General features: G+C 28.6%; 3 protein-coding genes across 8 annotated transcripts in view; 1 reads left to right on the plus strand and 2 right to left on the minus strand.

Annotated features, from left to right (window-relative positions):
* LOC107437113 (centrosomal AT-AC splicing factor) overlaps nucleotides 1–15,256 on the plus strand; it is a 41,519-nt gene extending 26,263 nt beyond the window's left edge. The window contains exons 8-9 of one of the 2 annotated variants that reach the window (XM_016049012.3): nucleotides 2,753–2,882; nucleotides 15,088–15,256. In XM_016049012.3, the coding sequence (XP_015904498.1) occupies nucleotides 2,753–2,882; nucleotides 15,088–15,124 (167 nt within the window). In that variant the 3' untranslated portion in view covers nucleotides 15,125–15,256. Of the gene's footprint in view, nucleotides 1–2,752; nucleotides 2,883–8,291; nucleotides 8,313–15,087 lie in introns of those variants that run through there. The other variant, XM_071187831.1, reaches the window with a different exon arrangement.
* Nucleotides 9,863–12,495, minus strand: LOC139427126 (uncharacterized). The gene has a single exon (XM_071187832.1). It carries the CDS (start codon nucleotides 10,279–10,281, stop codon nucleotides 9,895–9,897), a length of 387 nt encoding a protein of 128 aa, XP_071043933.1. The 5' UTR covers nucleotides 10,282–12,495; the 3' UTR covers nucleotides 9,863–9,894.
* A 2,027-nt stretch (nucleotides 15,257–17,283) lies between the features above and the next one.
* LOC107437112 (uncharacterized) overlaps nucleotides 17,284–26,602 on the minus strand; it is a 130,805-nt gene continuing 121,486 nt past the window's right edge. For 3 of the 5 annotated variants that reach the window (XM_071187830.1, XM_016049010.3, XM_016049011.3), the window contains 3 exons: nucleotides 25,240–25,489; nucleotides 20,872–20,954; nucleotides 17,284–19,170 (listed from right to left, as the gene is read on the minus strand). In XM_071187830.1, the coding sequence (XP_071043931.1) occupies nucleotides 18,988–19,170; nucleotides 20,872–20,954; nucleotides 25,240–25,489 (516 nt within the window). In that variant the 3' untranslated portion in view covers nucleotides 17,284–18,987. The remainder of the gene's footprint in view (nucleotides 19,171–20,871; nucleotides 20,955–25,239; nucleotides 25,490–26,602) is intronic. The other 2 variants (XR_011638275.1, XR_011638276.1) reach the window with 2 other exon arrangements.

The following is a 26,602-nucleotide window of genomic DNA, read 5'->3' on the forward strand; positions in this document are numbered from 1 at the left end:
AAAAAGAAATATTTAAAATAATGCGACACATTCCATGCCAAAATGATATTTCTTCCTTCTATAGAAAATCCTTTTTCATCGCTTTTAACCATCATTATAAACATTTTCTATTAGTACCGACTTCCTTAAAAAGGATCCTTCAGCATGGAAGGCTAATTACAAAACTAGAAAGGAAAATCTTGAGAAGATAGAGGTCAGGAATGATACAGAAAGATTAGTTAAACTAATTCAAGAATATAGTAGCCAAAAATAAAAATGAGAGACAATTTTTTTTACAAATTGTTGTCAAATATAGTTAATTGTTGTCAAATATAGTTACCCCAACTGCTACTAAATCCTCTCTTGGAAAAATATAATGTTCAATGCTCATTTGTTCTCATGATTCTATTGAAATTATACCCTGCGTTTCCATTTTTAAAATTGTGATGTTGAAAATTGGTAATTAAAAAATATTCTTGTTTTTTTTTTCAATGATTGTTTGCAGTTGTCTCGCTTCAAGTGAAATTTATTAGAGAATGCTATTTTGTTGATTAAAACAAGAGTAGAGGGGGAAATCAGCCATTTTTTTTTAAATTCAATTTATCAGACAATTAGACTAATTTTGCATAAATTTTGTATTTTGCAATGTAAACTTATGTTCTGTTAAATGATGTCAAAAATTGTATTCCTTACAATTAAATTTTTTTCGACTATTATTAAACAAAATAATAAAAAATAATTAATGTTTTTTTAAATTTATTTCTTGCATGAAATTATCTTTGGTAAGCGAATTTTATAATTTTGTGTAAGAATTTTTCAATTTGTTTAAAAGTTCTTGAAGTCTGTCAAGTTACAAAAAAAGTAAAACTAACATTAAGGGGTCCAAACTTTGGATTGCTCTCCTGACCAAAGTATGGGGACCATATATCCCAGATTGTCGCTACCTGCTATGTTTTGAAAGTCAAAAATTCAAATTCGTGGAAGAAAAGGTATGTTTATTTAAAGAGAGTATTTTGTTTCTGATTTCATAACTTAAAATGTCGTCTGCACTAATTAATTAGCATATTTGAGGTCATCCCCTTGAGTTTGAGTGCTAGAACGTGAAGATGCAATTATTAGATCAAAAGTCATTCAGGGTAGTCCATTTTTTTATTGCACTGTAAGTAACAAAATCAGTTTCAAATGTCAAACATCAATGTGGAGGAAATGTAATGAAAATCGGTCTTCATACTTTGTTTTTCTTTACTTGTCGGGAGCTCCATGAAAAATAGCATTAAGATTTTTTTACAATTTGACAATATTAAAAATTTGAAAGTACCAAATTTTCAGTATACCGTTAAAAATATCTCGAGATATGTCGAAATGCTCAAAAAGTAAAATGAACATTAAGAGGTCCAAATTTTGGATCACTCTCTTGACCAATTTATGGGAACCATATTTCCCAGATTGTGGCTATCTCCTATATTCCGGATGTAAGAAATCCAAATCTGTCGGAAAAAAGGGTATGTTTATTCAGAGAAAGTACAGTTTTGTGTCTTGATTTCGTAACTCAAAATATAGCCTGCACTAATTAATTAATATATTTTAGAACTTACCATCAAATCATGAAGTCACTCCCTCGATGATTATATCAAAATTTATTCAGGGTGGTCCTTTTTTTGCACTCTGTACAATAGTCCATTTTTTAGGGCGGGGGGAGAATTCAGCACTGCTTGTGATAAATGAATTAAACGTAATTAATCATTCCTAAAAATGTTGAGGCAAGAAATGTTAATATAAAAGTTAGTTCTAAATTGATGAATGGTACTTGTTGTGTTCTTATTTCACCATTTTAAATATTTTCTGCAAATAGTACATTTTAATATTTAGAAAGTGTCTTCTGGTTAATATGGTTAATATAACAGCAGTAAATTTCCATTACGTATGTTGCTGTATCAATTGAAAGGATCTGCTGGTATTTTTTTAAAACTCTACTTCATGAATTGTTCATTATATTACACTATTAAAAAGGGAGACAAGAAGTGTTAAATAAGAAATTAGATTGTAAAATAGATTTGATATATTTGCTATAGTAAGAATGTTTTCTTCATCAATGTGAATATTTTTTGTGAATAGTGTTTTAGTTAATATTTTCATCTGAGTTGGTATTAATCCTGTATAAGTAAATACTCTAATTAAAAATTGTTTGCATTATTTATATTGCTGTGGCTATAGATATTGATTTTTTATTGTATTTATCAAATTGTGTGTATATTATTTTGTTTGGTATTTTTTTCTTTTGCTATTTTAATTGATCACACACAGTATTTGTAAAGAGAGAATATTTTTAATTTGGAATATGTTTTGGTCTTAGCAATATTTTAAAAAGTATGTTTTGTAAAAAATGTTTTTTTAAAAAAAATTATGTTGAGAATAATTCTGAGAGAAGCATGGGCTATGAAAATTTTATAATCGGCTAGTCTGTGGAAGAATTCTTTTTCTGTGTCACTGATATAAGCCAAGTATTTTGTACAATTTTAGTGCTCTCTCCAATTTTGTAACTAGATTGTATTGCCATTTTTCTTACCTTCCGAATTCTTGATATCAGTTTGTTAAACTAAATAAAATATCAATAGTCATATAAAATAAAACATTACCAACTCTTGTTCAAAAAATGTATAAATTCACATACATTTATGATAATTTTTAGTTATTTAATTTTGTTCAATTATATCAGTATATAAGAATTTTTATGTTATCATGTGGTGTCTGAAATAGCTTATTTTTTTAACAGTTACTGCTCAAAAGAAAAAAGGATTGCCTTCTAAGCGCTTAGGTGTAAAGCAAAAGCCAGGTGAATATTCAGCTAAGTGGATGCCAGATTTCAGAGGTGTTTGGAATAAAGGGAAACGCAAATATTTTAAGTATGTTTTTTCTTATTTATGTACATTTCATTTAGATGAATTTTAGTTCATTTTACAAAAAAAAGGTCATCCCTAAAGAAATCATATAATGTATTATTTAATGCCGTGTAACTCTGCCCTCTGGTGTTCTCAAATATGAATCAGCCTTTTGAGTGGTCAAGTGTTGCCTTTCAATCAACATCTCATGATGAATATGTGTTAAAAAAACAGGGTGGTCACCCACCTGGAAAACCTGGAATTATTAGAGAATTTTTTTATGCTGGAAAAATCGGGGAAATTTGGATAAAACCCTGGAAGAATCTTAAAGAAAAGCTGGAAATATTACTTCGATTTTTCTTTATTTTACTAATTTACATTATTTACTAATTTTCTTAATTTAAGTTACTTTACCATCTGTTATACTGACTTTTTTCGACGGAAGTATATTGCAGAACAGTTGAAATATCATCAACTTAGTGGTACTTTGCTTGCGTCAAAATTTGCTCCATTATAACCCTGTTAAACTAGAATTCCGTATAAAAACTCTCATGATCGCTAAACGAATGGAGAAACTTTTTACTTCTATGGAGACTAAAGGACTTCGCAGCTTAGGAAAGGCAAAGATTGTGGTGGAGGTGGAAGAAGGGGTTAAAATGGGGGAGATTTCCGTATCGTGATCTGTGGCAGAATAATCGCCACAGATCTTGGCAACTTCCTGGCAGCAGCCCATAAGAAACTAGCAAAAAACATCACAGAAAGGGACCACCTTGAAAGGTATAACTTGTAGCCACCCCCAAAAAACATCTAAATGTTGTGTTTTTTTGTAATTTGCAATTTTGAATTCTGTTTGGCACTTTGGCGATTATATCCCCAAGATATTTGCTTCTGTTTTTAAAAGTAAGGTTTTTTTTCTTCTAATCCGTGGGCTGAATCCATTTATGGTTAAAGTTAATTCTGATGCTTGGGTGGTAATTTTTTCTACTTTGACAAAATGATTAAAAATATTTTATTATTTTTAACTTGATGAAATTCTCCAAACATTAGTTGGTTATAATTTATTAGCAGTAGATTTTATATTGCACTCTTTTTCTGAAAGCTTTTGTACTCCCATCCAATGAAATCTATGAATTATTTTTTCTCAGCCTAGTCAACCAATCGTACATTTTCTTACAAACACCAATGTATGTCAACAAATCGTTACAATTGTTGCATTAATGCTAATTTTCTCGATTTCATTTAAAATTTTTATAACATTTTAATTAAAAAAAGTTTTTTCTAAGAACCAACAATATGTCAACATTTAATTTTACTGTTTTGTTGGTAGATATTTGATTTTTGATTCAAAATTCGAATTGTATAGTAATGACAATATCGAAAGCTTGTAAATGTTGCTTGCATTCCAGAGATATTTCCAAAACTTTTTCTCATTTCACCATAAAAAGCTGACAAAGACTAGGGAATGTAAAGGAAACATGTTAAATGATGTATAAACATAAAATATAATTTTTTTTTTACTCAAATGTGTTTATAAGGAAGAAGGAAAACCGAAACTTTATTTTTTTATTCTGCACTTTTGTTGTACAGGTACAAGTTTCCAGTTGTTATTACAAAGACAATTAACTGTGCTCTACTAAAAAACCATGTGTTTAGATTGGAATTCTTTAAATATTTTAATTTCAAATCAGAAAAAAAAAAAGAAAATTTAAAGAATTTTATGTTTTTTTCCCCATAGAGTATGCAACAAGAAATTAGACAATTTTGCATTTGCAACATTCATTCTTCTAAGCTGAATCTCTTAAAATAATAATGCTAATTCAAAACAACATTATTTAAACATTTAATTTGAGATATTGGTTTAAAGAAAATATGATCAATAATTTATGTAAAGAGCACTGCTTAGATAAAATACAATATAAAATTGCTTTATATTGAAATTTAAATACAGTGACTCCCAAAAGTGTTCAAACACTTATATAAAGAGTACTGATTAGATAAAATACAATATAAAATTGCTTTATATTGAAATTTAAATACAGTGACTCCCAAAAGTGTTCAAACACTTATAACTTTCAGGGAAATAAGACTATCTATTAATTAAAATGAATATTTCAGAATGGATATTTAATAATAAAAACATATTCTATTCTTAGCAAAGTTGTGTGAAATATTTTAAAAACAAAGCAAAAGTTTATTTTTAAGAAATCAAAAAGTAACAGAAACCTTATCTCACAAAAGTCATCATACACTTTCAAACAAAATCTCCACCTATTAGTAAATATTCTAATTTTTCGTTAAATTAACTTTCAGTAGAGTTTCCTTTTGCATCTACAATGGGTTTTTTAAATCTGTAAATAAATGCAAAAAATTTTTTTTTGTCAGGTGAAATTCAAGCAGATTATTTTTTTATTAAATTTTGCAGAAACTTTTACAACACTCAGATGTGAATTTATGAATTTTTCTACAAATTTTATAATTTTAACCTCTGATATGAAGTCCTTTTAAGCATTTTATCACATATTGCACAGTGGAATAGGACACAATAAACTAATTTAGAAATATTCATTACGGATTTACCTCTTATGCTGACAAATACCGTAATTTCGTAGAGATAGGCCGCAGCGTTATTGATTTAAAACTTGAAAATTTAGTAGGAAGGCGTATCTAACGAGGCGGCCTATATAGTATTACTTTTTTTTTTCTTCAAAAAATTTTGCTTTTCAGAAACCGCACTGGAAATTTCATTTTCATTTTTTCCACCTGTTATAGTACTTTTTATTTATTTTTTCATGCTTAATGTCACTCCAAGGAATGGTCAGCGCACCTGGAATTTTCCCCTCCCTAATCCTTTCTTGGAATCATTTTCTGGAGACCACAATCCACAAGAGAACGAAGTCTCTCTTTCCCTTCTGCCATATGGACAGCTGTTGAGTGTAGGAAATGGGCGTGGTGTGGAGAAGCATAAATCAGAAAGGAATGAATGAAGAAAATCAGGGTGGGGCCAGTGATAATGTAACTGTAAAACAAACACTCCCCCCCCCCGTTCTTTCCAGGAAATATGACTCTTCCACTTGTCATGGATGCCTCTCTCCACTCCCCTTTTTTCTTTTGCAGATTGTTAAAAACATGTTAATGTTTGGTAAATAAAGCATACTGATGAGCTTGGAATGACCTTCAATAATCTTACAATTAGAATGTTCAAAAAGAATTTCAAACTTTCCACTGAAGGTCAGTGCAGAGGGAAAAAAGCAAAGTGACAATTTGACAGAATTTTAGGACAGGGATAAAAGAAAGACTGTCCTAGGCGGAGTCAGTTGAAAAAAGAAACCTGATTTGAGAAGCGAAAATAGGGGGAGGAATTGCTAAAAATAGAAACTTGTTTTAAATGCTTGGGAGAGAGCTTTTTATTGTTTTTTTTTTCATTGCTCATATTTCTGTCTGATTTCGCTCAGCTTATTATTATTATGTTTTTTTATCATTTTATCTTCAGTTCTGATGCGTTTTTGTTTTATTAATATTTTTCTTTCGTTAATATTTTTTTTTCGTTTATACTATTTTTGTTTTGTTTTAACATAACTTGTATTTAAGTTATCCATTTTAAATGCCTCCCATTAAGAGGAAAAATTATACCGTTGCGTTTAAGCTGTCAGCAATTAAAAGAGTAAAAGAAACTGTGATAAATGGCTTCAAAAAAGCTGAAATCATCCTGTGACAAGCGAAACCGAAAGTGACGGAGATTAACCCGAAATAAACAATTAAATAGTAAACCTAATTTGCTCTGATACAGAGAGTTCTGATTTTGAGGAATTTTTAAGTGCGGTGATATGAATATATAGTGATACGTGATATCTAAATAAATTATTCTTAAATTTTTCTTTGAACAAAATTTGTTTCGATTTATCGTTTATTTCTAAAACAGGATTTTGGATTGTTAATTTAAAAGTAAAATCGTTTTATTTTTAAAAAAATTTCATACTTATTTTAATGGTTTATGATATATTAATTATTTTATTTATATTTTAATGGTTACTTCACTTTAAAATTAGAAAATGCTTAATTTTACTTAGAAAATTATTAAAATCTATTTTATATACTAGGATTGTTTCTATTTTTTTTAAATATTTAATATCCTTTTATTTATTTTTATTTAACTATTTAAATTATATGCATATTTAGAGCAGACTTTAATCAATAACCGCGTTAAGTTCAAAATTCTTTAATTGTTAAAAATTCGGCCCGGCGTGTCCGGTGAAAAGCTTTTTTCTGTCAGCCGATTTTTGAGGGAGCAGCGTGTATACCAGGGCGGCGTTTCTCCGCGAAATTACGGTAATCAACTATCAAAAGTTGTCTATAATTTCATTATGACTACGAGCTGTTTTTGAATGATAATAGAAAATATTATGGAGTTAGCAAATAAAAATTAAAATATAATTTTGCTATCGTATGTTTAATACTAAATAGCAAATAAATAAATAAAAAGGTAAATGAAAAATAATTATATTAAAAAAATTAAACCAACAGACGATAATTTTAATTCTGATATCCGAAAGCATTTAAATGTACGATGACTCTTGTGAAGTAAAATTTTTGCTAGTTTTTGATTGTTAATTTCTTAAAAATAAACATTTGCTTTGTTTTTAAAATATTCCTTGTAGTTTTGCTAAGAATAGATTATACATCTTATTATTAAATACCCATTCTAAATTCATTTTAATTAGTGAATAATGCCCTATTTCAATAAAAGTGAAGAATACTTTTGGGAGCCACTGCAAATCTAAAAATTTATTAATATATAGTCACCTGGAATGATTTTCTTTGCTCAATGAAAATATATTAAACAATACTTATCCAAGGCTTTTTTGGTACTTCTGTATTTGCCATTTGGTACTCTTTGAGCAAAAACAACTTAAAGTTACACATTGAAAAAAATTTATTCAATAAAAACAATATATTTTACAAGCTAATCATATTCTTTTCTCCATATGTCGTAATTTTTTAAAAAGTAATGTTGTACAAAAACATTAAAAAATTAAAAAAAAGATCTTGCCAAAATGTTACAATAATTTTAGTCTAATTATTTTTCAAGATGATATATTAAAAGAATAACATTATAATTAAAAACTTTATAATATTGACGCTTTTTTTATATCCATCCTACACTTTATGAGAGAAAAAAAAACACGCTGACTTGGAAATTTTAGGATTTTTACCTGGAAAATCAGGGAAATTTGAAACCTGATTTGAGTGGCCATCCTGAAAAAATAAGTTACTAGTTTTGTGAATACTTACAAACCCCTATTTCATCTTAATTGGCCTGCAATAGTACAGGATTTCAAATTTTCAACAAAATCTCTTGGACATTTTGAAACAGCAGATAAAACACCAAAATCAGCATTTCTGCTATTTGATAAATTTGTATGTTCAAACTTTTAGCTAAGTGGCTTCAACTGGATGTGATGTACTTTCAAAACCTTGTGGATTCACTTTCTAACCAAATCCAAGCAGTTATCCTACATTTATTTAGTATTAAATTATGCTTTTCATGATATCTCCAGTAGGGAAATTTTTTTTGGTCTGGTAAGTATATTTTCATTTAGAACTAAAAATTTGTTTGCTTTCCTTAATTTAACCTCTCGTGTTACCGGAAACTGATTCTTCATACAGTCAGCCAGTTTTAAAAATTTTGTTTCAAGGTATTTGATTTTTTTATTTTTTATCCAGCATCTCACTCAAGGATTTGAAAACTACTTCAAATGATAAAATATTTTAAATCCTTAGAAATTTTTCTGATCCAGTTTTAGTCTAAACTCTTTTGTAACTCAAATAAAAAGTTAAATAGATTTTTTTACAGTATTTCTCTGGAAAAACCTCTAAAAGGTGTTCTCAGATAATAATGAGAAAGGAGTCATTTTAAAAATCATGATAATTTTGGATTGTTTAAAAAATTTTTAATTGAAGAACAATTCAGGTAATTGTAGTCTTAAAAATATTTTGGGAACTGAGAACAAAAAATGGAATTTTTATTTAACTAATTTGATTTTTTTTAAAATAAGATTATATATGTTTTTTAAAATAAAATATAGATTATTTAATATATATAGATTTTTTTAAATTAAGATTTTGAGATAACAAAAAGGCTGTGAACTTTTTGAAATCAAAATGTACAGATAATAGGTATTAAACACCTTTGCCTTATCTTGCATTTTTGTTGCACTGTAAGTTAGGTAAATGAGCTAATGTTTTTTTTTTTTTTTGGCTTGTCAGTTTGTAAGAAAATCTAAAGTTACTAAAGCATTGAATATATTAATTTTTTGGCATTATTTTTATTTAATACAATGCTTTTAACTGAATTTGTGAACTGATTTATTTGAGCTTATATTCAACAATATGCTGCTGAAAAATATTAAAGCAGTGAATCATCTTAGCCTTTATTTTAATCAAGTGAGTCAATATATTAAATACCTTGTTATATGAATTTACACTCATTCTAGCTGTAGATTAAGATCTGTACAGTTTAAAAAGCACCCCTTTCTCAAATTCAAAAGTGGGATACTAGGGTATGAGGTAAAACTTTTAAGCAAACTTATCATCTTTGGACATACAGTGGGTGATCGGTTAATGAACATAATCCGTTCCAAGACTATGTTCGCTATCCGAATTGTTCGTTAANCCTTGTTATATGAATTTACACTCATTCTAGCTGTAGATTAAGATCTGTACAGTTTAAGAAGCACCCCTTTCTCAAATTCAAAAGTGGGATACTAGGGTATGAGGTAAAACTTTTATGCGAACTTATCATCTTTGGACATACAGTGGGTGATCGGTTAATGAACATAATCCGTTTCAAGACTATGTTCGCTATCCGAATTGTTTGTTAACCAATCATTGATTCACTATAGACTTCTATGTGAAATCGATTAATTCGTTCTGGAGACCCTAAAAATTACATTTTAAAAATGTATAATTTCTTATTAAGTTTTTAAAAAAATAATACATACATAGTCTTGCATATTAATCAGTCCTTTTCATTTTTTGCTTATGGGGCGTTGAAGAACATGTCCAATGTCGATTGCTTTTCTCTTTTTTTCAGGATTTTCTGAAAGTAATTAATAGCATTGTCGTTGTAAAGATCCCCAACCCTACTGACATCAGCTTGGTTTGGGTGCCATTCTAAGACCATTGCTCTGACATCCTCCCACTTTTTCAAAAGATCTTTAATGGCAGATGTCGGCATTGGTCCTCTTTCGTCTTCCTCTTGTTCAGAAGGAGACACATTTCGCTGTGTTTCTTGGTGTTCTTCATTCAAAATTTCTTGGAGTTCTTCTGTCGTCAGTTCATCTTCATGTCCCATTATGAGCTCTTCTATGTCATCCTCGTTCACCTCCAATTCCAGATCTCTAGCAGTTGTCAAAATTTCATCCATAATTTCAGGGGTGTTTCCCTGATCACCTCCGTCTCCTTGAACAAAGGATGGACACAGCTTCTGCCAAGCAGAAATCAACTGTCACTGTGTGACTTCTGACCGCGCCTTTTGAATGATATGAATAGCTTCAAGAATGTCAAATCTTTCTTTCCAAAATTTTTTTAAAGTCATTGTTGAGGAGAATTGGCTTGCTTCAAAACACCGACGAAGCAGCGCGCGAGTGTTCAATTTCTTGAAAGCCACAATAATCTCCTGATCCATCGGCTGAATCAGCGAAGTCCTATTCGGAGGTAAAAGCTGAACTGTCAGCCAGGGAAAGTCTGTCAACAAATTATCTTCAAGATCTTTTGGGTGTCCTGGTGCATTGTCCAATAGCAGCAGTGCTTTCAACGGAAAGTCATTGGTATCAAGGTAGTCCTTGATGCTCGGGGCACAAACTTTAAATAGCCATTTTTTGAAAAGATAAAGTGACCCGTGCTGTCTGATTCGATCTCCACATTACTGGCAGTTTTCTCTTAGTTATGGAATTTTTTTTTAATGCTCTGGGATTCTCAGAGTGGTAAACGAGAACTTCATATCACCACTAGCGTTAGCTCCCAAAAGTAACGTCTATCGGTCTTTCATGGGTTTATGCCCAGGAACACTTTTCTCATCGTTTGTAATGTAGGTACGGTTTGCCATGCGCTTCCAAAACAAACCAGTTTCATCACAATTAAATATCTGTTGTGTACGATACCCTTCTGTTTCAATGAATTCTTGAAATGTGAGACAGTACTTCTCAGCTGCTTCTTTATCTGCACTAGCAGACTCACCATGCATTAATACATGTTCAATTCCAGACCTTCTTTTAAACTTTGTGAACCAGCCAGTGTTAGCCTTGAATTCTAACCCCTCAGATGACGAACCTGGGGTTTGTTCTTTCAATTTCTCAAAAATTTCTCTAGCTTTCTCTTGAATGATAGGCATACTAGTTACATCTCGTTTCATTTCCCTTTCATTTATCCAAACTGAAAGCAACCTCTCCATTTTATCATGGATGGCACTTCTTTGCTTCGCAGTTGTGATTTTCGTTTCTCTTTCAGCTGCTTGAGTCTTCTTGATGATATCTTTCTTAGCTAATAATGTGCATACTGTGGAGCTGTTCGAGCCATACTGTCTTGCAACATCAGCCATTTTCTGTCCACTCTCTCAGCTTTGGCTATCATTTCTCGCTTGGTGTCTATAGTGAGCACAGTCCTTGACACTCCATGCTTTTTGGGACCCACAATATTGTCAGATTTTCATTTTTTTTTAATAAGGGGTTCAGAAAAGCACAGACGAAAATTTTAGAGGAACAGGAACCAACTAGCGTACACTATTGACAAAGTTTCGGCGCACACTAGCACCACGCGTGTGTTATTGCCACATTCAGGGTTGTCAGTGGTGACTAAAAGGCGATTGACTATTTGGAAAGGAGTCTGCTGTCTGGAATACGTCACTCAAGACAATCAATGGGACAGGGAATGAACAAGGGGGGGGGGGAGCTCAAAACAAAGTAATTTTCTGTTTTGAATGAAATCGAAACCGAAACTGATGGTCTAATTTGTATGAATATTCTATTGGAATTTTTTTTTTCAATAGAACTTTGAAGTTTAATAGGTAAACAACATAATTCAGGAGAGATGCAAAATGATTTTTAGTCCGTTTCTCATATTTCACATATTTTTACGGCGGTAGCGTGTCATTGGCACCTTTATATTTTGTAGTCTGCACTGTTTGAAAAAATTAAGAATTCGCTTAATTTATTCACCATGTCAGCAAATCCACTTGCCCATAATTTATCAGCTGTCAGAAAATATTGATATTCATATTGAAATTGAAGTATTCAAGTGTCTATTGATTTTAGTCATAATAATAATTATTGAATGACCTTTAAATTCATTAATAGTTTCATTTAGTAATTATCAATACTGAGCATGCTTTAAACATTTCTCCTTTCAGTGATCTTATTTTGTATGCGAAATGATAACAAAATGTTTAATATTAATTTTTTTCAGGCCGTGAAGTGTTCGTTAGAATTTGTTTTGTTCATTATCCAAATATGTGTTCGTTGTCCAAACACAAAAAATCTTTCTTGAAAATGTTCGTTATCCGAACACAAAAATCTTTCGTGAAAGCGTTTCTTTAACCGTTTCTTTAACCTTTATTTGTTCGTTAACCAATCTGTTTGTTAACCGATCACCCACTGTTAGGACTGGGCGATATTAGAAATTATATATCGTGATGCATCGTCAGTTTTGCATCGCGATATAGCGATGTATCGCGATATGGTATTTTTGAATTTCATTTACTTGTAAGGCACAGAAAGTCAGATTTCTATCAAAACTTCATACTCAGATTGATTTAAATCAATTTATAAATTTGAAGATATATATGTTTTGCTTAAGAAAGATATTAAATAAATTGACTACAATGTACAAATCTTACTTAAAATATTTATTGAAATGTTTTTTTAGAAATTCATAATACGCGTAAAAGTGTTAAAAACTTTTTTTAAAGCGTTTTTTACAAATTAATATTTTCTTGTGCTATTATGCATAAATAATTACATAATTATTAAGTTCGATCGTAATGTTCAATTTCTACATGAAACGAACAAAGTACTAAATAAATTTTAGAAAAAAAAAAAACGCTTTTAAAACATTTTTTTTTATTATTATCATTTCAGTTATTATAGTTCTATTATTGGTTCATTTACATCACACTAGAGCTGCACAATGGGCTATTGGCAACGGTGAACCACATCCCTGAGGATGATCCGAAGACATGCCATCACAATTTTCATCGTCTGCAGATGGGATGGCACCCCCGCTTCGGTAGCTCGACGACCTGCACGCAAAGTCTAGCACTTTACGGTAGAACAGTTTAATAAGGACCAATACCTCACACCCTCGGTCCCTACGCAGACTGATCCAAGTGGTCATTCACCTGCACACTGACCGCAGCCAGTGATGCTTGACTTCGGTGATCTGCAGGGAACCGTGTCTTAACGATCAGTCCACTGCGGGACCTTATCATTTCAGATAAATAATTAAATAAAATTAAATAATGACCGAATAATGAACGAAATACAAAGTAAGATTTAATTTCTTAAAAATAAAAAAATTTTGATATTCGATAATATATTTAGCTAATTAACAAATAATATGAAAATAATATTTTTTAAAAAAATTATTATACTCTCTAATAAAACGAAGTGCTAAATGATTTAAAAAAATGAATAAAATACGCAAACCTTTCAAATTGTTTTGTATAAATAAAGTTGATTGACTTATGTCCAAATCCAAATGACAAAAATAAATTTTGTTTTAACTTTATTTCTAAAAATAAAAACAACAAGATTTATAAATTTAAAATCAGTAATAAAAACTTGTTAAAACTCATTTCATCCAAAAAGTTTTAAATAAATTAAAAGAAAGTAAAAGAATAACCTAACAAATTCAATTCTTTATTGGCGCTTAAATTAGATTGCCGATAACTTTCACATTTAAAAATAAAAAGAAGTTTTTTTTTAAAAAAAATTTATCTAATTAATGAAGATCTCTTCTTTATATATTCTTTTCAATAATAGATTGCCTTTAGAACAAGGTAACATCGGCGATCACGAAGTTAGTCCCACAGAAAATAATCTACAAGAAAAGTCGCGACAAAGAAAAAAAAAGCTAAGAGGTGCGAAAAGGAACATGTGATATAACAATATGTGTTCTCAAAACTCTTATTCTGATTCTACAGCTCACCAATCAAGGCCATTTCAACATAACGAAACGAACATCGTCTTCCAGAGCGCGAGTCGACATCGAAACGTAAGAGAAGAGTCTTATATCGCTATATCATTATCTTATATCCTTGCGTGTATATCGCTGTATCTTTTTGCGCTGTTATCGCTGTATTTTTTTTCTTTACTCGACGGCTTAAATCAGATTTCTGATGCATCGCCTTGAATGAAAGTCGCTGTACCGTCTTGCCGATATATGCATTAAATCGATATGTCTCGATACATCGATTTATATCCTAGTCCTACCCACTGTATTGTATAAGTTTTACTCTTTGACATGATATATTATGTGTTTATTTTTAAAAACTTGTTTAAAATCTTAAAGTAAATGTTTGCTTCTTAATTATTTGAAAAAATTAATTCTTTCTAGTTTTTTTCCCCATTGCCTATAGTCTATTGTGTAGTTGTAGTGTGATGCAAATAAAGAACTATTACTACTACCTATAGTATTTTTTTAAACTATACCTGAACTCATTTGTTTAGTTTTAATTATTTTCATTAATATTTTCTTCAAATTTACATTTTAAAGACTGTAAAAGTTCCATATTTAAAAAGGAAAAACTGAATTTTTTTAGAGAATTTGAGTTACGTGATTCAAAATAAAAAGCTTTAAAATCAATCAAATTATGTGATAATTCTTGTATAATATTGAAAAATCAATTGTAGAATTTAATATGCTAACTGGTTTTAGCTATTATCTTTCTTATTCTCGTCTCTTCTATATAATTAAGAGAAAGTCAGAATGTTCCTAACAATTTCACATGTTTTGATTTTGACTAAATTGAAATTTATTTTGAAGAATCAGTAAAAAAAAATATATTTTGTTAATTTTTTTTTTATTGGTTATAAATAAAAGTCAATATAAGCTTTGTTTATCATGGTGGCTTTGTTGTAATATGATTTAAGCAAGCATAAATTTTTTGAAAAGGATTTCTAAAGGTTTATTTAAATTATTTTGAAAAAACAATTAATATTTATTTGCTTTGTTTCAGGGCATGCGTGAAAAAAAAAATTCTAAATGGGTCTTAAGAAGAAGATCAATGCCTCAATCTCTGTATATACCAAGTCTTATACTCTGTTAATTTTTTCTCTCTTAAATCTCAACTTTCATCCATATTTTTGTACTCTCATTACTTATCAATAAATTTGGCTGTTACTTCAGTTTGTACGAATTATTTATAGTATTTAAATTATTAAATCAATGAAATTGTGTAAGAAAAATTACTCGAGTCTATTGAATTTTAAACAATGATGTTGTCACTTATAAATAAAATAATTGAATTAAAATGTTGAATTTTATTGGGAGCTATATGTAATCTAGAAAGTGTATTTGTTAAAATTGTCTAAGGTTTGATTTCCTTTTTTATTGCTTATATTTACTGACATTTTTCCTTATCTTCTTAGTGAATAACTTCTTATCTCATTTATGAATTGCCATATTTATATTTACGGTTTAAAAATAATGATAAAATTGTAGCATGTTAATGGATTTTGCTTTGGGAATTTTTTGTTTTAAATGTAGTATATTGGTTATGCCTTATTGTGGAAAAAATGTTTCAATAATATTTAATAACATGAACTACATTTTGAGTATTCAAAATTATTTATTTCTGAAAATAAATTTTATATAACATTAATACACATATTAGTTATTTGGCTTTATATCACTCTTCATTTCTTTCACATTGATATGGATTTTTATGACAGAATTTAAAATATGACAGGCAACACTTATTGTTAAAATCTACAATATGTTTGGAAAGAACAGATTTTTTTTCAACCACATTACAGATGAAGGCTCATTGTAATTTCAACTTACACAGTTTCATAATTCTTTTTATATCTGAAGAGGATTAATTTTTAATACAATAATTAGAGGACATAATATTTATAACATCAATAATGTTTAACAGATGGTGGTTTCTATAAAAGGTGCTTGTGCGCTTACCCAATACAAGGACATATATTTTTATTATCCCAGTAATAAAAAGCATGCAATTAAATTTTTTTAATATAAGGTAGATGTCTATTATGAGTATATAGAACAAAAATATTTAGTCATTTGGGAATTTTTAAAAACTTGTATTGATGATTTTTAGAAACTTGTATTGAAGATTTTTAGAAACTTGTATTGCTTTTTGTATTGAAGGCAATTGAAAATTCCTGATTTTAAAGGATTACTAATTATTACAATATGATTTATTTTATTTAGAGGAAAATATCATCATGAACATTTCAATCTAAAAATAATTTTCTTCCCAATCAAATTTATAGGCAGGCAACTACACCTGATAAAAATAGAAGTATAAAAAAATATCAATTTTAAAGCAATAATTACAAAATGCTTTAATTTGTCAATAAATGCATCATATTTAAGCATATGACATTCTTCCTGTAAATAAACGACTATACATATGAAATATTCATAAAACTGTTTACATTACACATATGATGGCAGTGAACTGATGTCTTTTTAAGTAATAATGCAACAATTAGTACTTAAATCTCAAGAGTCTGTGACTTATATTTAATCTTCTTCAGATTTCAGTACATTATTCTATGTTTCCCAAAAGGAATCTAATTTTGTTTTATAAAGATTGTATCTTGTTTCAATAGTAGCATTAGTTTTGTCCATTTAAATTTATTTATTTATATCATCTTTTTTATATTGCTATGTGTCTAGAGAGAAAATATCTGTTATTTTGGGAATTTTATCACATTTTCTCCCACTAATTCTAATTACACTTATTTGTATTCTATATATGAATTGTATTACATGTGATTTGTTTTTAAAAAATGTATAAAGTTTGCAAAGTATTTCAGTATTTGTGATAGTTTCCATATAATAGATTGTTTAAGTACAGATTATACTGATTGTAAAATTTAAATTAGATTGATTAACCTTCATATTTAACTGCTTTTGAAATAATATAGTTTGAATTCAAAAATCATTATGTTAATTTTGCATAATATTATATTTGTTTAAATTAAAAAGAAATGTTTAACCAAGAAAAATAAATTGGAATTACATATCAGGAACGATATGTTTTTATAATTATTAGTCAAAATTTCACATTTTAAAAAGTAATCTATTAGGAAATATCATTAGATTTAGTAATTATGTATAATAAAATTACTTCTATGATTTTATTCAAAAATAATACAAAGCTTGTTCTAGAATTTCAATCTTTTTTTTTTGGGGAGGGGGGAGGATAAGAATGCTTGAAATTCTTGATTTATTTGTGTTAGTTTCATTTCATATAGTTGCTCTTCTTATATATTGACTTAGCTTCAAAAATAAATGCTATCATTTTAAATCCTTGATAAGTCAGGAGTGGCCTATTCTAAATGCATGATGTGCTATATTTTAGAGTACATAATCTTGATCATGCTACTCCCTTTTCAGATTGCCACAATTTATTGCAGTTAATATTATAAATGTGCAATAAAAATGTGAGAACATTTTGATATTGAAAATAATTTTTATGAATGAATTTTGAAGGAAATTTATAAAAATGCCTAATGTCTGCATATGGGAAGAAAGTGTACACATTTCTAAAAATGTGCTTAGACTTTAAGTAATTCCTCGAATCTCTTATAAGTTACATCATAAATCTGCAGCTTAAACCTTTTTTTACTTAAAACTTAAGAACAGGCTCTTTTAATTCCTAAAATCTTTCCAATGTGTTTCATTTTGACAGCCAGTAAACATTACAATTGATCAAAATATCTCGCAATTATGTATTTTCAAAGATTTATTTTTAAAAAATTAATGCAAAAATTGTAGTTAGGTATTATTATTTTCAGATGTGATATGACTATATCTGGGAGGAAAGTGAACGCATTTCTAATAATGCTTATATTCTTGGTTGATAGATTTCAAGTAATTCCTTTAATCTGTTAAAAATTGTATAGTAAATCTGCAGTTTGAACTTTTTTCTACTAAAAACTTAAATTAAAAAATTAATTCTTATAATTCCAAAAACCTTTCCATTGTGTTTCCTTTTGATAGCTACTGAGCAGTACAATTGATCAAAATTTCCCACTGTTACTGTTTAAAAAAGATGTTTCTAAAAAGTATAATTTGGTAATATTTTTTCACATGCGATTGAGCCTGCACGCAACACAGAAAGTTATTTATGCATGGAGTAGTTTTTGGCTGACCCTTGTGATAACAAAGTATTTAAACAAATTTACATACAGTGATTTGATGATAAATATGATCATCCTCCAACTTTTTAATTTTTTTCCAGATATATAAATGCGAAAAATAGCTAATTATGCGTGTCATTCAATACAATTTATTTTAAATTTTAATTATAAATAAAACTCCAAAATAAAATTAATTTAGGGAACTATGACTTATTTCTCATTGAGAATTTTGAGAAATCTAATTTTTCAAAAAATGTTATTTTAACAATTGCTTCACATTGTAATATTCTGGAAAAAACATTTGACTTATGTCATTTATGAGGTCAAAAACAATTACAAGCATGGATATTACCTTAAGCACATATAACATATTTTTTTGTGTTAAATAAAAATGAAATACATAGTCAAACACTACAATCAGTGATTTTTTGAAATATTTTTTTTCTGAATGTGTTCAAACTCAGTATTGTGAAATGAAAACTCTAAATGTCTACAAGTCTGTGTTGACTATAAAAACTAAAAAAAGTCATGCTTTGTTTTCATTTTAGGACGTAGGTATTATATAGAGCACCATTATCCATCATCACCTGTGTCTTGAGTATGAAAAATGATTGATGAGCTTTTTACAATTAATACCAAACATTCATAATACACAGTAGAACAAACATGCATGCATAATGATAAATACTGCATTTTTTATCAAAACAGAAAATTTTTCGCAGATTTCCTGAGAAATTTTATTAATCCGTGTTGATTTTGTGTTCTAAAAGTTCCCAGCTGTCATATTCTTCAGTTTCATCTGTTGCATTTGCCCGACATTCTTCTAGAAATGACTGCTGAATGCGATACATTCCAGAATCTGCTTGATACAAAAGTGTATTTAAAATGCGCTCATTGCTGATTGTCTTTGTCGGTAAAATTACCTATTCAAAATAAAATAAAATAAATTAACAAACAACTAATGAATAATCAACAAATCAAAGATTTACAGTTATGCAGTGACAAACTACACTTTTCTAGTGGTGATATTTTTAACTTGAAAACAGTTTCTTAGAATTATTTCCAGATAGGTACAACTAGTTAATAGAATTTTCACTAGATGGCTGTAAAATACACAAAATCATTTTATTTCCTTCACAGAAAGTGCGTTTTCTGCTCTCCTGAACACTTAAATAATTTGGCTTATCTAAGTCCTTTATACAATTTTAATTCTATGAGAAGAATACAAATTTCTGGCTTAATGTAATCAAGAAGTTGTAAATCAATTTTGAGGCATCTTTTATATGTATGATTAATTTCTTGGAATGTACAATTTTATTTTAAATGAAATAACGTTTTGTAATATTTTAACTGCAAAAAAAAAAAAAACAATTATAATGTTTACTCGAAAATGTAATTAAGCTACAGATCACAAGATTTTAATCAGTTATTTAAAATAAAAAACCTTCAAATCAAAATCTGTTAGTAACTTTTTCATACATTTGTCCCATAGGTGTTTTCCTCATAATAAGTATAGTATAACATTAAAAATTATTTATCAATAGCATTGAAATTTAGTGATACCTAATGTAAAGTATTTACTTTTGATAAGTAAGAAAATACAATTTCTTAAAAAAATAATCCCTCTTACTTTTTTTTTCCCCACTGAATTTCAACCTATATCTTTAGAGTTTTTGGCTGATTATAAAAAGTTACACAGACTAACATATAGAATGTATACCTCATTACTTATAAGAAAAAATAAATAAATTGAAGCACTTTTATTTATAAAGAGTAAACTTTTAAAACCCCTTAAAACTAATATACTATTTATCAACATAACACTTTAAAAAAGTATTCTTGCACTTTATATCATCAAACTTTATATGACTATAATTTTGGCATCACATTTTCCAAATTGTGTCAACCCCTTACTTTTGAGTGGGATAAACCCAAATCCTAGAATTATGGCTGATGTTATGGCAGTACATGTGAAATTCTTATTATTTGAGTAAAGACTCTGTCGGACCGTTTGTTGTACCTGGTTTATCATAAAGCCTGAGTGGTCAAGGCATAGGACCCTGAAATTTTTAGAAATCGTGTGTTTTCTCCTTTAAGAATTGTCTATTGGAGAATTTTGAGTGGAATAAATATGAGCTTAAGTTCTCTTAAAGTATAATTCTGTTATGTAACAAATCACTCAAAAGCCTTTTGTATACAAATTACAAGTATATTAGGCTTTAGATTACATGCAGTGTGTCTCAAAACAGTATTGTGCTTGCAACCCCTTGGATTTCTAAATCAGTCATCAGTCACTTAAATCCGTCATAGGTTGTTAATATCCAAAACATTATGCTATGAAAACATTACCATTATCTTAGATAAAAATTAGAAAACAGTTTTAAATCCAATGTTAAATAATTTTCTAAAAATTTTTTTTTCTGTGTGCCCTAAATTTAAAAATTTAAGGATTGTAATTATCTACTATAAAAAACTAATTTTACAGTTTTCTTTCAATTGTAATCGATTTTCATGAATAGCATGTATCTGCTTCAATAGCTGTTTACTGTTGAAATAATATTTTATCGAATCCTTGGTTTAAGCATCATAATTTGAAACAACAGAAATAAAATAAATGTACTCACCTTGATTAATTCTTGTGGAGGGATTTTGTATAGTTTTAAATCTCTTGTTAATCTATTCATAGTACAATTCAATTCTCTTGGATCTATAATAGAGAAATTAAAACAGTTATTTATAAATTTTTTGTTTGTACTATGAGCAGATTAGTGATTGGAAACTTACAGGATTTAAAGAATAAATATGAAATTTACCGAACCATTTTTTCTATCACAACTTTTTTAGGCTTTCTCTATTTATTTTCAAACTAGCTGTAACATCTTAAAATGCTTATTTCGAAATTTAAAAAAAAATAAAGAAAATAAATAAATAAAACAGAACACCTTTATAAATTTAGGTTTAATAAATGGTTTTTCACGACTACGACTATAATGATAAGATTACTAACTTTAATTACACTTATTAATTTCTGCAGATGGACGGTATTTTAAGTTTCAAATCAAACACATAGGACGTACTTTCTTTGAATAAATATACTTCATTTTTGACGCATTCAGATTCTTGACCCTCAAAATGGAGGAGAAGGGCCAGCTGCAATCTGAAAAATATGAACTCAGCGTGTTTCGTCTTGTCCGGAACTATTAGGGTCATTCTCACAAAAAGGTGATTTTTTTAAGTCCCTTAGTAATAAATATTAGGAAATACAGCAGATTTCTTAATATTTTTCTTCATCATTTTTCGTAAAGTTCTCACTAACAAATCATATGCATTTCTGCTAAATGTATTTAATATTTCATTCTTATTTTTTAATAAACATAACTTCAAAATCCCCTCCGTGGACGTCCCTACGTCTGTGACACAAAATAGTTTTTAATGGCTGTGAAGCAATTTAAATGTTATTTTAATGATTTTTGTAGTTTTAACTAGTTAAATGTTTATAGTAACTTTTGATTTAATATTTTTTTTAAAAAAAAGTTTATTTTTATAAAATAAATGACTAGTAAACTTTGTCCATCAAAAATGAAATCTCCCTCCATGGACAATTAATATAGTTCGGTAAATATGCAATAAAGGGCAGCATATGCGAAATCCCTATAAGACAGCTGCTGGGAGGGGTAACCATTCCATTTTCTAATGTTAAATATCAGTTGTTTTTGTTCTCTTTGGTGTCAGTTTTGGATTGTTGTGTTCAACTGGGGTTTGGCAAAGTTCTCACCGTATACTCCGTGGACATCATAAAGAAGGTAAGAGAAAATTATTTTATTTTTGATAGATGAATTTTAGATTGCAGAAATAGTATATTTAATAAAAAGAACTAATTTTTGTCTCCTCCGTGGACATAACAAGTCCACGTAGGAGAAGACGCAGTCAGTGGAAGAGATAATGTGTTAGATACCATAATACAATTTTAATTATTAAAAAACTATTTTCTTTTAATTGATATTTTTTAAAATGGAACAAATGTATTAATTTGTTTGTATTTTTAAAGAAAATCAATTAAGTTTAACTTTTTCTTATCGGAGAAGAAAATATTAGCAATTTTTCTAAATGATTTCTGTGATGCTTAAAATTTTTTTTCTCTTCAAATTTTAGGAAAAAAATGGCAAAACCAAAATGTAAAAAAAGAAAGCAATCAAATGTTCAAATGCAAAAGAGAAGGGAACAGAAAAAACTTAGTATGAGACAAGCTAGACAGAAATTAAAAGAAAACCCTATATTGTTTGAAGAAAGTAAAAATAAAAAAAAGAGTAAGAAACTTTAAAATCTGTATCAGAAAAACATTTAACAGAAAAATCGTGATTAAATGTACTTAAATTTCTAGAAATTGATAGAGCAAGCCGTTTGTGCGTTTGTGCCCAGGGAAAAAAGAAACAATAACAAGAAGAAAAGAGAAAAAACAAAAACGTTATTTGGATGACAGTATGTTTAACTTGCATAAAATGGTCACAAAAGAGTACCCTCAACACTCAACTTTCATGTGGAGTCTGAATTTTTATTTCAATAGTCTTTACATTTTAATTTATTAATATTCAGTAAGAGTTACTTAAGAAATTGTACACCTAGGTTAAAAATGGATGTTTCCTTTCATAGCAGCATGATTAATCGGAAGTAGCTCTATCTCTAATAATGAAATATTTTATTATTTACTTATTAATGTTAAACTCATATCAGTTGTGCCCAATAATTAATGAATTAGTCTTCATTGACATTTTATATTTTATAACATAAAATGTCTCCTCCGTTGACTATTACATCTCCTCCGTGGACAAGGCAGAATTTAAAATATTTTAAATCTTGTAAAAAATAAAATAGAAAACTTGACCATTATTATAAGGACATATAACAAAAATAAATAAAGGCATTTATGTAATTTTTATCACTTTTTTTAATTACTTTAATTTAAGAAACTTTTTTAGTCTATTTATACCTTTTCAGTGAGAATGACCCATTAGAGATAATTAAGAAAGTTGGGTTTTTATATTTTCATTTCTTAAGAACTGTTCGACTGTTTCTAGTCATAGATTAGTAGTAACAGAGCGAATGCAAAAAGTTTTTTTTAATTCGATTTGAAAGGTTTTTGAACCTGACTAAACTAATGGGACCTTATTTCTCAGATTACAACTCCCTTCTTCTCATATTTTAGGGTCAAAAAACCTAAACCCATCTGAAATATGGCATGTTTATTTCGAGAAAGAACGTTTTTGTATCTATTTTCGTAACTTCAAATATCGTCTGCACAAATCAATTATCGTATTTAACGTTAGACCTTCGAATCATAATAGTCAATGGAGAAAATCTGATCACTGGATTAAAAGTTTTTAGATGTTCCGTTTTTTACCTTGCGTATAGTAAAAATAAATTTCGTTTAATTTTATATCATAGCTATATATGAGGATATCTGCTGAAGTATGATTTAACATATGCTTTTGGTTGGTTACTTTTCATTCTTTTAATTTAAAAATTTAACATCTAAACAGTTTGACGAAAAATCTCTTGACAAATATAACATGTTGTACAATGCAATGTATGGATTTAAAAGGACACGCAAAAATACAATGAGTGTTTTCAAGTTACTGCCTTTACCCTAGGATTTTTTTTTAAGTACATACTTTACAAAGCTTTTGATTGCTTAGTTTAAAAAGTTTTAATAATCTGAAGAAACTGCGAATATCCTAATGTTTAAATTGCACATTTAAATTTTAACTAGTTATTTTTGAAATTATAATAGTTTAAATTGTGTTTTCTGTGTTTCTGGAAAAAGTTTGAAAATATGATTTGAAAAAAAATTAGTTTTACCAGGAAAAAAATGTGCAATTTATTTAAAGTTTATTTTATAGATATCTTTTTTGAGCTAACTTTTTCATAAGTGAAAAAAATTAATTTTGATCCTAGTACTGCCATCAGGTGTGTAAAATGAGAAATAAAATGCTTTCCGGGCAAAAGAAATGAATTAGTTTCATTCTTGTTGGCGCTTTATTACTGAACAATTTATTACTGTACCCGTCAATATCACGGGAGCGAGAAATAGCGGGCGAAAACTCACCCCGTCATTTTCACTGGAGCGAGAAGGAAGGGGTTAATATCGGATAGGGACAGATTAGGAAAAACATTAATGTTGGTAATTTTGTGTGGGGTTTAGGATACTAATCAGTGTTCTCTCATGTCTTAAGATAAAAACTCTTTACCCTGTATTCCCAACACTGATGTTTTTTAAAGTTAAGTACACACTTGCCCGGTATTCCCTACACTGGTATTTTTTCTTTAAAGCTAAGTACACACTTGCCCGGTATCCGGATATTTTTTAAGGTTAAATGCCACTGCCCACTTTACATTTCCTGGTATTCCCTGCACTGTTTTATTAATATATCCTAATCGGATATTAATATATTGAATAAATACTATAATATCAAATCTGACATAATATTTCTAGCATTAACCAAAGCGACTATCTTATTTTTGACATTCACTGGTGAAAGTCAGTAGATTTCGGTTCTTTCACGGTTGCATATATATTTTATCAATTATGTCATCAATTGACAAAGCTTTCTATTGACAAAGACATCTATTGACCTATTAATTTTAAAATACCTTTCCAAAGCAGAACGCAACACAGTGTTAATTTTTATATTTTCCCTTTTTCTTTTAATTAATTTTCTGTTATTTTTTCAACACCTGCTAGTTGGTATGAAGGACGCGCCTGCTAGAAAAAGTTAATTTAATTTCCTTTTTCCACCTTTTGAGTTGTTGTAATTTCAGTTTAATGTATAAGAGTAGGGATACATTGAACTTCTTTAAATGGAGGAGAACTATTTAACTTAATTTTTAAACATAAATAAATAATTCACAGCATGCAGCGTTTCATTTGTATACCATACCACTACTAACGTAAATGTTTCTGCACTTCCAAATCTACTTAATAAAATTATTATTACCTACTTTAGTAGACATTTCTATCTTGTATTTAGTCCATTCTAGCATTACTTGAAATTTTACTACTTCTGCTACATTTAAATCTCTGCCTAAAATCATTTGGAACATGGACTCTGACAAGTCTAAAAATTCCTTTCTTCTAAAAAGTTGAGCTGCTCGGCTGTCTATGTATTGAAGAATGGCATTCACTAACTCAATAGCAGAATTATATCTCCAATAATAATTTTCTAATGTATTCAACATTGAGCACACCTGTAAAATATTCATTATATTTTATGACAAATGAAAGATGAGATCTGAGAAGTAAATAAGAATGAGTTTTACGTCTGTTAAAGCACTAAAGTTTTTATAATTATTTGTAAATATATCTATATATATAGTACACATATATATTATCGCAAGGCGTTAATCAATTGATTAGAATAAAATATTATATAAATTGTATGTTATTATGCGTTATTAGACCAAAACCAAGGCTTCCGTAAATGATGGCCAAAGATTTTTTTTCTCGCTTGTGTATCCTTCTGAAACCCGGAAGAGTCTTTCTAAAACAGACATCATTATGCTACTTAACGCGATCACCTGTCACCAATTCGAAGTAGAACCGAGCTCTCACTCTTCCTTTGGTTACCTATCTTTCGCGCAATGCGACTGACATTGATTATTCGAGATTTTAATTTTATTTTATTCTATTATGGACATCAGATGCTTGCAAAAAGTTTAAAATATAAAACGAACATATCCATACTTTTATCGACACATTGTTGTGTTTAAGGTACTTTTTAGAAATATATAGATTTATTTTTTATTTTACAATGACCCTTCAACAAGATAATGACTGCTTTGTTCTTGTAGATTACTTTTGAATCAAGGGACATTTAGACATCGTCTTTATTGGCTGTAGTAATTACTAAAACGAAAAAGAGATTACATTTATTTAAACTTTTAAAAAAATCAAACACTGTTTTTTATTTTGCTTTATGTGTGAAATTTTAAGCATAAGTTTCCAAATATTATGCTAATATATTTTTAAAAAAATATTACTTAATGATTTTATAAATTTTGATGTAATTTGAAAAACCAAGCTCAGACAGAGAACAGATATTTCTAAGCTTTGGTTTGTAATCAGGATTCTTATTTATGCTTTAGTCAGTATAATTTCTTAACAAGAGTATTATTATCCTAAAAATTGAAATATGCAAAATTGTTTATTTTTTCGAAGCAATCTTAATTTAAATTTTTTTCTTCCATTTTCATTCAGTAGTTAAACATAAATAAAAATCACAATCTAATTAAATATTTGTTTCTCTATATTAAAAGGTCGTAAGCACACCGCTTTGAGGGTTTTGCTCCCACCTTCGTTGT

This window comes from Parasteatoda tepidariorum, chromosome X1, assembly GCF_043381705.1.
Source record: "Parasteatoda tepidariorum isolate YZ-2023 chromosome X1, CAS_Ptep_4.0, whole genome shotgun sequence".
In the NCBI taxonomy this organism is placed as follows: domain Eukaryota; kingdom Metazoa; phylum Arthropoda; class Arachnida; order Araneae; family Theridiidae; genus Parasteatoda; species Parasteatoda tepidariorum.